A 13,526-nucleotide genomic window follows, 5' to 3' on the forward strand; every position below is an offset into this window, starting at 1 on the left:
CAGCCGTGTTCTGCAGCAGCAGGAGGTGGTCTGGTGTTCCTGCTCTGTAGCTGCTGCAAGCGAGGCTGGCATGGAGGCTCCAAGCACAGACCCTCTGCTGATGTAAATTACCACAGCTTCCTCGCTGCAGCGTGGTGTGGCTGCAGAGCTGCAGTCACTTGGTGCTTGCTCCTGTCCTTGCCATCGTTCCGATTCCCTCTGCTTTTTGGGAGCCCCACAGCAGTTACTGCTGCTGTGCTCTAGTGGTTAGGGCAGAGGACTGAAAGATGGGTCCTTCGTGACCTGTTTCTAAAACTGCTCCTGGACTTTGTGCAACCTGTTTTTAATCAAAGTGTTTTTAATCCTTGTTGTGAGCGTGTTAATGTTCATAAGTTGGTTTTGGCATTCAGAACAGTAACACTGTTCTGCAGGCTGTCTTTTTCAAAGGGGGCTGTGCTTGTGGTCCAGCACAGCAGGAACTTGTATACCCGGTGCCTCTGACTGCATTTCTGTAATCAGTAAAGATGTGGATAAGAGACAGACACCAAGAAGTAAGTGGTCTGGTTGCTGTGGTAGCAGAGCTCGAACGAGAACCCAGCCTCTCCTCTCGGACAGGAGGTGACAGGAGGTGACAGGAGCTGTGCTGCACGCCCAGCCACACTTCTGTGCTGAACGAGTCAGCTGGGTGCAAGGGAACGTGAGTTCCGCTGACTGCAGGTCGGCGCCTGACATGCACGAGTTCCCTTCCTCAGATATCATCTCAAATAAATGATTCTGCTACCAATTCTTTCTTTGTACTGTTTTACCTGCGAGCTTGGCCTTTCTCCTACGTCTGGTGAAGATACATGACAAAATATTATCCTTCAGTGTTGTTCTTGAGGGCAGAATCATGTGGGTGAGAAATTGAGTGACCTCATTTTGTAGGATACAAATAATTCCTGAAATGTTTTTTTCCGTCTTTTCTTCTTATTTTGTTGCGTGTTTTGCTCCTGTGCAGCTCTTGTGCTTGCCTTGAAAAGAGCTGTGTGAAATCCGTGCTGGATTCAAAGCAGCTTCGAGGTTTGTAAGATCCTAGGAGTCACCAGCTGAATCCTACATCATCTGAGTGCTCCTAAGGAAAGCACAGATGGAAGCAGGGTTTTCTCTGCAGTCAAGCAAAATTTTCCATGAACAGGTCTGGATCAGTTTTCACTGCAAAATGTGAGCGTATGTCATGTGAAAGGGCTATCTACAGACTTGATTTCTGTAAAGTAAATTTTTTACACTTTACTTCACCAGGCAGATGTGGTTAAGCCAGTCAAAAGCAGGCGTTGGTTTAGTTCTCCCTCTACTAGAAAGGGAACAGTCCATACTGCTATAGAGGTATCTTTATACCTATACTCACGACAAGCTGCTCCGTTGAACACAAAGGGGAAATGAGGACCTCTGAGACTTCAGTTGCTGCTTGGCGATACCGTGAGCAGATGGTTATAAGAACTGAGATAGCCAGGAGGCATTCAAATGAGTCAGCTGCTTGAGGCAAGTTCACTGAAGGTGAACTACTGCTCGGTATCCCCTGCGTTACTCTGGCACGCAGGTGACTCCGTAGCTCTGTTGGAGCGTGAGGCTCTGCGGGCGGTGGCAGCGCTGTCCCAGAAGTGCCGGCCAGGTCCCCTCGTTGCTGGGCCATCGTTCTGGGCCAGCCAGCAAGGGCTGGGTTTGTTGGGCCGCCTGCACGGGCTGTGCCGGGCTCTTGTTCACGCCACGGGTTCTTCCCCAGCTTTCATCCCCAACATAAGCAGCGCAGCGTACAGTGCAGCTTGCTCTGTAAAAATGAAGTACTGGTTCTTTCAGTTCCTTGGATCGACTCAGTTGCACCTTTTTTCTTTTTCAGTTTGGGTGACTTTGAAAAAGGTGTCCTGAAGTACACTCACAGCGCAGCTGGGCTCTGGATGATTGTAGAGATCTTTATCAGTTTCTCACATGGTTTCTGAGCAGGGCTTCTGAGACAAATTTGGCAAGTCAGATTCTGACCTCTTTATGTTCTATTCAGTGCTCAGGTTGCTCAAGATTTTTTTTTTTTGTCTGACTTAGGGTTTGTCTGTGTAGTGGCACTGGGGAAAATAGGTAAGAGTCAGGTAAAGGTGTGAAGTGAATCCCCTTTCACTGGATGCCTTAAGATGACTCACTTTACTTCCCCCAGCATCCACGTGCAGATAAACCCCGAGATCAGAAATTTTGTCTTCTGTTGCAAAAGGCAGAAGTGCAGAACCTCCCTACTGTACGAGACACTGATCCCCAGATGTGATGTCCTGCTGCAGCTGCTGTCTGCTGCTTCAGAGAGCACACCCTTGCCCTCTGGGTCCTGTTCTTGGCAGGAGGTTAACAGAGGAGCTCTTTCCTGGTTAATTCCTGCCTGGAGGAATACAGGTGATTTGCATTTCTCTTAGCCACATGTAAGAGCTGGGTCATCCATTTTCAGCCACGGGCTTGTTAAATTGCAAGGCAGTAAGTGGCTGTAGGCTTGGAAGTATTGGTGGAAGCTCATATTAATTGTCCTTTCAAGTGCTGCCAGACTCTGTGAGATTTCATCTCCTGGGACAGGAGAAGCATGACATGCTTTTGAGCATGTCCTTGATTTGTTGATAAAATAATGTCAATTGCCTATCTTGAATGTTGCAAAAAAAATCTTCAAAACATTGCGTAAGTTCCAAGTCGCCTAGAGAAGTTATAGGCATCGGTGAGGAGAATGTGATAGTGTGAAAACATGAAAACATTTTCTCAACCAACCGTTGGTTTTCTGAAGGAATGTTGGCTGGTACTTTGGTATAGCAGAGTCCCTAGCAGAGTACCTTTGAGAGTCCCAAGTTTCTTTAACGTGTAATTTCTAGCTCTACAAATGCCATTGCTTTCATGTGCCATGTCTGCAGAAATACAACTGAAGAACTTGTGTGTGTGTGTGTGTGTCTATGGCTATGTGTTTGGTTTTGGTTTGTTCCTATTCTGTGAAACTCCCAACTATTGACTTGAGGTCATGAACACAGGCAAACTTGCATCTCAAGAGATCTGGCTGTTTATTTTGTATAAATAGATAAAAATTCAAGATTGGCATGTTTTTCTTAAACATCTTGGGCCTGATTCCCACACGTGCTGTAAATGGACATCTATATAGAAACAAACAAACAAACAACAAACCTGTCAGGAGGAGATAAATGTGCATCCAGGACCGCACCTTGGAAGAAGTGTAATTCTCATGGCAAATGAGCACGCGGTGCCTGGCCATCAGCTGCAGGCTGCTGCCGAGGGCAGGAGGGCTGTGATGCAGCACGCCCTGTAACCAGCTGCTCTGTGTCCTGTCTCTGCTCTGGTTCTTCCCCACTTCTGTGGGTTAGGGGCAGTTGGATTATCACCCCCTCTGTTGTGGGATTTGCCATTTGTGATGAGTAGGATGTGCCGTTTGGCAAGCAGGCAGTGAATAAGTTACTATTGGCTTTATCTCTCTGTCTAGTTCGTGGTTGGAGACCTGCATGTTGTTTGTGGGTTTTTATGTGCGTCACTGAACCCAGAAGTTTTATTATGTTCTCAGAAAAGGGTTTTGCAACAGCTCAGCTATTAAAGCCAAACCATGTAGTTGAGTTAAAAGTCTGGGCAGGAAATAACAAAATGAAACCCATCCTAGGGGAGAAGCGTGGTGCACGTAGGGTGGGAAGAGAGTGCAAATATACTATTTATAGGAACGGAGGAAAACAATTCTGGACTCGAAGAGTAAATGTGAAGGAGTTGTCATGGGAAAACCAGACTTAGCAATCTGAAACACTCAGATCTGTGCTGTCAGACTACTTTTCCATTTCTGAGGATTACATTTTTGGTTTATCCCAGTGAAGAAGGAAAGTTTTAACACTGAAATCTGTGCAGCACTGGGTAGTACCTTCCTGCAGTGTCCTTATAGTTTATGCTATGGATGAACCTTGTCAAATGAAAGGATTTGAATCCATATTTTTTAAGCAGTGGTAAAATAATTGAAGACAGTGCCTGCTCCAGGGAGTTTATGCAGGCAGAGCCCCATGCAGGGTGGAAGAGGAGATGGATTATTTAATTTGCTCCCAGTCACACAGCAGGTCAGTGGCAGAGCTGGGAGTGGAGTCCAGCTCCCCAGAGTTGAGGTCCAGTCTCTTACTCGTTAAACATGATGTTCTGGTGTTATGTTGAAATTGGCGAGGAAGGCTTTTGTGGGGGATGTGAGAAAAGTGACTGTACCTCAAGAATACGCTTCCTTTAAGCAGCATGCTGTCCTCGTGATACTGCAGAGATTGCTGTAAGATAATGTGGGTTCGTATATCTTTTGGATAATTTCTTTGACTTAATTTGTGATTTCTGTTTTATAAATAGGTGTTAAGTCCATCCTGCTTTCTGTTGTAGTTTTTGGAACGAATTCCCACACCTCTTACTATCCCAGTCAGTGCTTGCAGTTCCCTGCTTTATGCTGGGTCACGTGCGACTTGTAAGGGGTTTGCATATCATTAGTGCTACATATAACTAAATATGCTAAATGCCGCAGCTCTAGAGACCATGCTGATATCTCATACTTCTTTGAGGAAGACAAATCTTGCCTGATGTAAGGTCCTACACTAAAATACCAGATCACTGATTGTGATTGTGACTGAGGAGCCAAGCTGCTACTTTTACACATAGGCCTGTTGTGGCTGGCACTGCCAGTCCGAAATCCCCGCTCAGGCAACCTTTCTTCTTTCCCTAGGTGCTCAGCAACCTTGAGATTTGGCCAGGAATGGGGAAGGGGTGAGGTGACCTGCGGGAAGAAGCAGTAATATAAAACAGCTCCCTGGGAATTCTGCATACTGCGGCTTGCAGACGCACAGCTGACTTGTTTGCCTTTGGCTGGATTTTGTGGTTGCAGTTTGTATATCAAAGTGCATATCGTCATTGAACCTTACTTGGAATGGCCTCCAGAAAAGAGAATGCTTGGTGATTTCAGCCTTCCCTCTCCTCTCCATGACATGCCTATTGCACAGACGGGAAGCTGCGCTATTTTTTATTTGTGTAGGCTGACTTTTGCATACCGGGGGCTGCTGTGTAGTCCTCAAACTTCCTGCAAGCTCCTCTCTGACCCTTATTAGGAGACCTTCCCTCTGCATCCATACCAGTTCTTCTTTGTTCCTATTGCCTCCGTTCCTACTTCATGCCCTTTGTTAACCTGACTTCTAGCCTGTGGGCTGCCAAGATCCCCTCTTCTTCCCGAAGGGCAAGGTGTGCTGCCCTCACTTCTCCTGTCAGGGCTGTGCTTATTCTGCTCCTGTCGCAGCTAAGTCCCTCCTTCTCATTCTAATCTCTTCTGCCCCAATATCTTCTGAGGGAAGAAGTTAGGATGCAAACATGTTACGTTTGGAGGCAATAAGAGCAGAACCAAGTATCTTGAGTAGAATGAGACCCTGTAGATGAGAACGCCAGTTGGTCTTGTTAACACATGTGCACGCATGCAATATGCACAGCCTTATTTTTAATTGTTATGAAGGTCTGCAAAGTCACACCATGTCTAATGCGGGCCAGCTGGCTGTAGCCTGTCAGAGTGTGTACGATACAAAGCCAAAGCGTGAGGTGGGGGAAAAGTACAATGAGCAGCAGAAAAAAATGAAACCAAGCAGCTAGCAGGAAAACACTACGAACCGCATCTCCAGGCGCGTTTCTCACCTGACTGCAGATCGGGGAGCTCACCAGGTAGGCGAAAATACCTATGACAGCGAGAAAGCAGAAGGTCATGACTTAGCCAGGCAAGACGTCCTGCGTGCCCCTTGGCTGCACTGAGCTCGCCCTGCAGCAGCAGGGCAGGCGCGTTGCAGGGCTGTCCGAACTCTGATGGTGCGGCTGTGTAGGAGGGTGCTGCCGGCAACCAGCCTCAGAGTGGGCACGTGCAGACCAAGCAGCAGCAGTGTCTGGAAGTCACATAGGCCCTCTGGCACGTGGCATTACCGAGGGAGCGAGCTGCCTTGGCCCTGCTTGGTGCGGCAGTGCCTGGCCGCCTGTAGCACACCGGCAGCCCCCACGGGCCGGGCCGCGCTGCTGCTGGGAACTGACCGGGGACAGCAGGCAAGGGGTGAAAAAAAGGAAGCGCTATCATCCCCTTTTTAACAAAAACGGGTACTGAGAAAGATTGAATGGGATTTCCAAGGTAATTTCTGTTTGGTCTTATGCTTCAAAGCCGTGTGAGGAAGTCAGGGTTAAAAGGTTCCCCTGGTTTCGGCTGGGTGGCCAGGCTAACTGCAGGGCAGTGGCCGCGTCTTCTAGGACACAGCACTTCTGTTGTTGCACAGCTGCCTCGCCTCAGAGCGGCATTGCTTTGCATTTCTGTTTGCTGAGTGAATCGCTCACTTTTGTTTGTATCAATCCACTTTTTGATAGATTTCGTACTTCATGGCACTGCTGTCTGAACTCAGGAGTGCAATAGTTGCTGGTAGTCGGATTGCTCGTAAAACCCTCAGCGGAGTTTACAGCAAAGCACAAGCTAGAAATGTGTTATTAACAGCTGATTCCAGAGCGAGACCACATGGATCAACACCATGATTATATGTTTGCAGAACTGGCTCACAACAAAGAAGTCAAGAGGGAAAAAAATAATTTTTGTCTCCCAGTAAAACAATTATATGTGGAGAGGGGAAGTGGGCTTAAGAGCCAAATCCCCTTTCTGAGGTAGTTAATCCTGTTGCCTGGGGTTTTGGCTCCAAGATTTCAGGGATGTGTCCTGTACTTCACTACTGATCAGGTTCTCAGATCTTCTCAGATGCCTGTCATCAGCCTGTGCATCCAGGAGCATCTCTGCCGTGCTGTCAGTGTACTGCCAAACTGAGGAGCAGGCCAAAAGCAGCGTTCTCCACATGGGGGTCATTTAGCTGAGATCAAGTGCAATATCCATTTTCCATCTAATTTCTTACACACCCTTCATCTGGGGAAGGAGGAAATGATCTAATTGTCTTTCCCCTGTGTAACTGTGTGCATAGAAGTCTTGTGTAGCATTGTTCAGGTACATAGGCCAAAACATTTTGAGCAGAAACTTGAGAGAGATTAGTGGACAAAGAATATATATATATATATATATTTTTTTTTTTCCTTTTCATTTGTAGTCTGTTCTTGTCTCAAATGTTAAAATTTGTTTACTAAGGTCATGTTTTGGTTTATAAATCATGGATCAGCTAACTTGCTTTGAGGCATTGTTTTGTTAGGAAAGTTTTGAAGCTAAAGTCTGCCCCGTGGGATGTGTGACAGTCAGAAATCTTCTGAGAATATTTTCTTTTTGATAAGTAAACATAAAGCACAAATTATATTCCTTCTTGTTGTTTTGTTTTTCTGTGCCTGGCATGACAGTTTCTGTGTAGTACATTAGGCATGAGAATGGTGACAGAAGTTTTGGAATAAAACTTAGTTTCTTGTTCTTTTAAGATCATTTAAGAGCCCCACTCACAAAGCAGCATCTCTGTTGACTAGGTACTGTACAAGCATTGCCTGTGAAGGTGACAACTTATCCCAAGGAACTTAACTGTTTATTTCTGGATCCGAACAGGTGAAACTGATCGACTACATCCACAGACAACGGCAGTGTAAGCTGAGTGTGCCGCTGAACGACAGGACAGCAGAGCTCAACAGCTACCCAAGATTCAATGACTGGTTAGACATTGTCAACGTGAGGAAAGAAGTTGTACAGGTAAGCGGAAGACAGCCATCAGCAAGGTGGGAGTGCGTGGATAGCCATGGGGACCTTTGGTGGAAGGGGTGCTTCCATCTCTCCCTGGAGCACAGATCACACAGTGGGAATGCTGAAATACTCCCTTCCCTTTGTCCTCCTCAGAGTTAGTAGGGATCTTCTCGTAATAGCATTTGAAGCAAAGCCTCATATCTGCTACTCAGTATGAGACAGAGGTCCTGTGGTATCATCACCACCTCTCCTGCCTGCTAAATCCAAGAATGACACCATGACTTACTCAATAGCTTTTATATAACAATGATGTACTGCGCTATTTTCTATGTCCAGTACTAGCAGAAAAAGGACCTAGCGTACACTGATATACCCAACAAATGAACAAAAATGTCAAGTTGTTAAAGCCTAGAGTTTTGTTGTTTCCAAAAGCATATAAGCCTCAATTATAAATCAGTGAATATCCAAAGACAGCCACTAGCACTGCATCCCTCTAAACTCAGATCGCCAGAAGAGTTCTGAAACAGGCTCTCACAGTGCTCTGACTGAAGAACAAAGTAGGCTGCAAGCCAGTATCCTCTGTAATGGGCAGGTGTGAAGCCGTGGTTTGGATTTGATAAGGAGTCTTTACTCAGAAACATATATATATGTTTTTTCATTACACAAACACCTGCTCCTGTGAGTAAAGTCTGGTTCAAACTGATACCTAAGAACATTGCATCAGTGTAAAAGAATGGAATGAATAACTCTGCTGTGGTGGCCAGCATCAGCTGTTCATGCTCACAGACCATGGCTGCTTCTGATATTTACAAATTCCTTATTGCTTAATTCTCAACATGTAAATTTCTGGAAGCCTCTATACTGCACAGAGTAATCTGATGCTTCTGCTGGAATCAGAAATGACAAGTCAGTGCCCCTAGCTCCTGTCTGGACACATTTTTTTAGAGCCTGAAAAACTGGCTATGTTTAGATGATAACTAGGACTTCCAGTATCACAGGGAACTGGCATCAGATTGTTCCCTTGGCTTTGGTCTGTGCGTGATTTATCCATGATGTTCTGTACTGGGAACAATTCTGTTCAGTGTAATGTTAATGGCAATAGAAGTAGAGCTTGGTCTCCTGGTGGCTAAACAAAGCAGAAAAGGCTTTTTTCCACTTTTTTTTTTTTTTTTTGACATTTTTGGCTCTGCAGGCCAGATTACAGCATTCTCAATCAGTTTTCTTTGATCTTCACACAAGCAAAGATTTTCTTTACAGGCAGATTCCTGATGAAGTAAAGCCTGAGTGAGAAATTCAGCAGGTTTCTATGGCAGTTATTCCAGATTGGTCAAGATGTAACTGAACAGGTTCTGGTGAAATAGGATGAGTTCAGGACTGAGCTATTCGTTTTATTTACTACTATTCCTTTTGAACATGATGCTTTAAATGGATATTGCCTTCCAGCCCAGCTAGGGTTTAGATAGCACAGCTGAAGGTACAGCAGTGACAATGAGAGAACAGAAAAACAGCCTGTTGCTGTGGCCAAACTGCCAGGCTCACAACTATTGTTGGTTTCTAGGGTTACTGAAATTGCTTGAGCCTAAAAGAATGTCTTTGTAGCTGTTTTTTAAATCTTTTGTGATGCCTGTATAACTGGGGGAAGGGAAGAAATGAAGAGGAGTGGAGCAGGGGGCAGGGAGGTGGACAATTCAAGTCTGACACATCTGATATTTTCAGGAATCTGAAAGTACCAGATTTTATTTTCACACTGTCAAGACTGCCCTTCCCTATGTGTGGTCACCAAAGAATGTGAGCAAATTTGATTTTGGTCCAAGTCAGGAGAGATCATTTTCCAACTGTTTGTGGTTTTTATTTGTGCTCCCTTATTACCTTCACCCAAGCAATGACCAAGGTAATTAATTACGTTCCTTCTGCTCCCTGGTTCAAAAATACAGGGCGCACGAAGCACCTACTGAAATTACTCCATGATTCCAAATGTGGGGCTATTTCGTAAAAGTTCTGCATCCATTTCATGCAGCTGCAGAGAGCTTTGTAGCATTTAGATTAGCCAAGTAGGAGAACTGCAACACAGTCTTGAAAATGATTTTTGAGAAACTGAAATATCTGGGCTAATAATAATAATTAAAAAAAATGCTCCAAAGAGCAATTGGATCTGTAGCTCTTGAAGTGTTTTTGTTGTCTGTAAAACTGAAGTAATCATACTGGGTTTCCTTTTTAATGCTTCCAAAAAGCCCAACTTGGGAAGGAAAACCTCAGATGAGTTGTAATCACCTTTTCACGTGAGGCACGTAGTCCTCTCTTCTCTGAGAATTTAGTCTCTGAAGCTGACTGGAGAAGTTACCAGCGCCCGTAGAGTCTTGTACAAGGTGTCCCCTCGGTGATCCTCGGAGGCCTCCAGCCGCAGGGCCCTGCCATGGCCACCTCGGCTGGAGACGCGCAGCACAGGAGCTGTGCGCAGGTGAAAGGCTTTCCTGTGGCCCACTGCTTGTCAAGGCCAAATCGGGAGAGAGGCCTGAGTTCATGGTTGTTTTTTTTTTCTGTTTGTTTGTTTGTTTTTGGCTTTTTGAAATGGTTTTGATTCCCTTCGCACTTCTACTGTTGCTGGAGACATTGAGAGATTGTGCTAATCGGTGACATAACACCTTTGGAAAACAGCCTAATTGCAAGCAGTTCTTTAGCTCAACAGCTAGAGGAACAATGCTCTTGTTCTCCCTCCCCCTTTTCCCTCCCCTTTCTCTCCCCCCCAGCCCTCTCCCAAATAAAGCTGCCGTGCAGGGAAGCACAGAAGCTCCCAGGCTCTCGGTCAGAAATAGAGCACCGGCTCTAATTTAGAATATCTGCTGACTCCTCTTGTCCAGACTGAGCCTATTTTTGCCCAGTGACTTGCTGTAGACATTGTGAAGCTCGAAAGCTCTTTGCTGTTAAAATTGCTGTTGGGCTCCTTTCTTTCTTTGAAAACCTATATTTAAAACGAGAATAATGACTGCTTGTAAAATCCTGTAGTTCTGGAAGGGATTATAGCAGTAACAATGCACTGTTTATGGCACTGGGCGACAGCTAAAACTCCTGTGAACATGGATAACAGTCAGCGGGTCACGCTGCGCCGAGTGAAAGGGCTGTTCTGCGTGGACCTAGCAAACTTGGAGGTAGGTGGTGAATACGAGCTTCGACTTTGTGATCCTGTTTGCGCTCTGTGAATACACGATTTTGGAGGGGTAAGGAAAATTGGAGCCCCCACCCCAATTCATGCTATTTCTGTTTCTTTGTTATTGTGCCTCTAATCAGTTGCCAGACAGATTTTTATCATAGGAAACAGTGGCTAGTGTGGAGCAGACTCTGCTGTGGAGCTGGCCTAATACTGTTCCGTAACTTTCTTTTTAAGTATTTTTCTAGGAAATGCTGGAATCCTTGGATTTGGCTAGAAATTCTGGAGATGGATTAGCACTGTGTATGTGTAATTTACTGCCAAAAATAATGCATAAATAGCTAAATATTGTGGATTGAAACTGGGAAAAGATGTTTGAGCTGAAGATCAGAAAATGTGGAACAAGGAAACATATGGAGAGGTATATTGAAGCTATGTAGTCGTCTCCAGTGGGTGAAAGATGCTCTGTAAGTGTACCTAGGAAAATACACTGTTCTGTATTGTCATGGTCCCCTTGAGAGCTGGAGTCAGGAATTAAGAGGGAGGTGGAAGGAAAAGACGATGTGAACAGAGCTCTGTCCCCATTCAGGCTGATTGAAAGAGTCTCTTGCAGAGCTGCTTACTGGTTTCTGGGCTTGGGATGTATCTACCAAAAATATAAGAAAAGATTTCTTTTATAGTTTCTACTGGCTTATTTTCTTCCGTGTAGAAAAAAATCTCTACCCATGTCCTTTCCAGAAACTTCAGGATTCTGTTTGTTCCCACAGCTAATTTGCCATCGTCTTAAAAAGCAATTTAGGAACAGTCATCTCCTTATCATCTTCTGGAACGTGTCCGAACCAGCCCTGCTCACCATGTCACAGGGGTTCCAGTCAATCAAGTTCGGAAAGCTGTTTTTAGCATAGATAACTGTCGTGCCCAGGGAGGGGCAACGCCTGGCCTCATGATCGCTGGCTGCAAGCAGAGCTCTGCCACCACGGCGGCCGTGTGGGAGCCGTGGAACAATGCGCTCTTGTCGGGGTCTGGCTCACAGCCGCTCTCTGGGGAACGTGTCTGACTCCCAGTGTATAGGGGGGGTTGTAATAACTCCTGTTTGCGTGTGAAACTTGCCTTGCCCCACACTTACTGTTTCTGCAAAAGACCCACTTTCTTGTAAGTAGGTAGAGATGCTGGTAGATGATGGCGGATGGTTTGGCTTGGTTGGACTGTGGTCTAGCTTGTAGCAGATTATGCCGATCACTTGTTACAGGAAAAGCGTGGTATTTGTGTGTGTGTGAACCTTTACTTTGGTTGGAGGGGTACAAGAGGAAGATCTGCCTAAGCCCAGCAAGTTTCCATAGATGCATCCTCTCATCTCCTGTAAGGATACCAGCGTGAGCAGACTCTGAGGGCTTCGGCCCTTTGCTGGGGATTTCATGGCTCTGGCAGCAGAGGCTCTGATCAGACTGCTGGACAGCAGAGATCTGGAAGGTGCTAACTGGATGTATGCAAGTGAACTCCATCCTGCAGGCTTCCTACACCTAAAACTCCATCACCGTGTTCAGCAGAGGGCCCACCCCAGTGTGAGCAGCTAGTCCGTGCTACTGCCGGGCTCTTGCCCTGCCGTGGGAGCCAGGCTCCCGTGCAGACCTGTGTCACCGTGCGCCCTGTGTCACACAAGGTCAGCGTGAGGCTCACCCCGCAGCCGCTGCATCTCCCTTCCTACAGAAATCAGCAGCTACCCTGTGTCAGAGAGCACCCCGCCTCGTGTGTGAGCGGCGAAGTTATGCAAAACCATAGCCTGTGTATACTCAACTTAATGCAAGCTAGAAATTTAATGTGAGAAGCTTTCCAGAATGCCTATAAAATCTCCAGAGACCTAATAATAGAACAATTTTTCAGTACCTACTTCACCAGGCACCAGAAAAACAGAGCAAGATGTTCTTACGAGCATCCTTACACGCTTTGCTTAGAGCTATCAGTGGGAATTTAAGCACCTTATGTAATGGGCTTTCCCTCCTAGCATCTGCTGCTTTACGGGACGATGACTGCTGAGGCAATGTATTGATTTAAGAGGAGGCACTTCAGGCCTCGTCAGCTGTCTGGCTTTATAGGAAGAGCCATGTCTGCTAGGTTGAGGGGCAGGTCAGACTGATTTTTCCAAGTGCTAGCAGCAGCATTAGCTCTGTAGGCTTATCTGCAGGGAAGAAAGAGTCTTTACCAAAAATACCTCATCCACTGTGGTAGATATCAGCTTTTTTTTTGCCATGTTTCAAGGATTTAAATTGGACAGTAGACAAGATTAAAGACCTCCTTACACTATCTTGAACTCTTCAGCCTTGCTAATTCAGCATTGGGTGGCTTCTTGGACACTCTGGTTTGCTTTTCTCCCTTTTAAATGTACACACTGAAGAGCACAGTCCGTGTGTCTGATGAGCAGGCAGGCTGTGTAGAAAAGTCCCCTTACCTGCTGCAGAGAGGGCTGATGTCCTGGTTTGGGCTGGGCGGTGTGTGGTGAGGGAGGCTTCAGATTTTGCTGTTGCTGCTTCTAGGTGCAGAAAGACTGAAAGCAGGTTCTGTCTCCTGCCTTTTTTTTTTTTTTTTTTTTTTAATTTGGCCTTATTAGAGTAGTCTGTGAACATCTTGCAGCTTGACACATCATTCTGTAGCCGAGGCGAGTGTGCCCAAGGAGATGGTACTTCTGTTGGCCCTAATGCAAGCCTGTAAGCTGCATGTTTTTTT

At 45.9% G+C, this 13,526-nt stretch overlaps 1 protein-coding gene across 1 annotated transcript in view; it reads left to right on the top strand.

Moving 5' to 3' along the window:
- Positions 1-13,526, top strand: part of KSR1 (kinase suppressor of ras 1) — a 60,927-nt gene that overhangs the window by 24,757 nt on the left and 22,644 nt on the right. Inside the window, 1 exon segment of the mRNA XM_084299517.1 lies at positions 7,529-7,669. Within this exon segment, the coding sequence (XP_084155643.1) occupies positions 7,529-7,669 (141 nt within the window).

This window comes from Netta rufina (genome assembly GCF_964035555.1).
Source record: "Netta rufina genome assembly, chromosome: 21".
NCBI classification, from domain to species: Eukaryota; Metazoa; Chordata; class Aves; order Anseriformes; family Anatidae; genus Netta; species Netta rufina.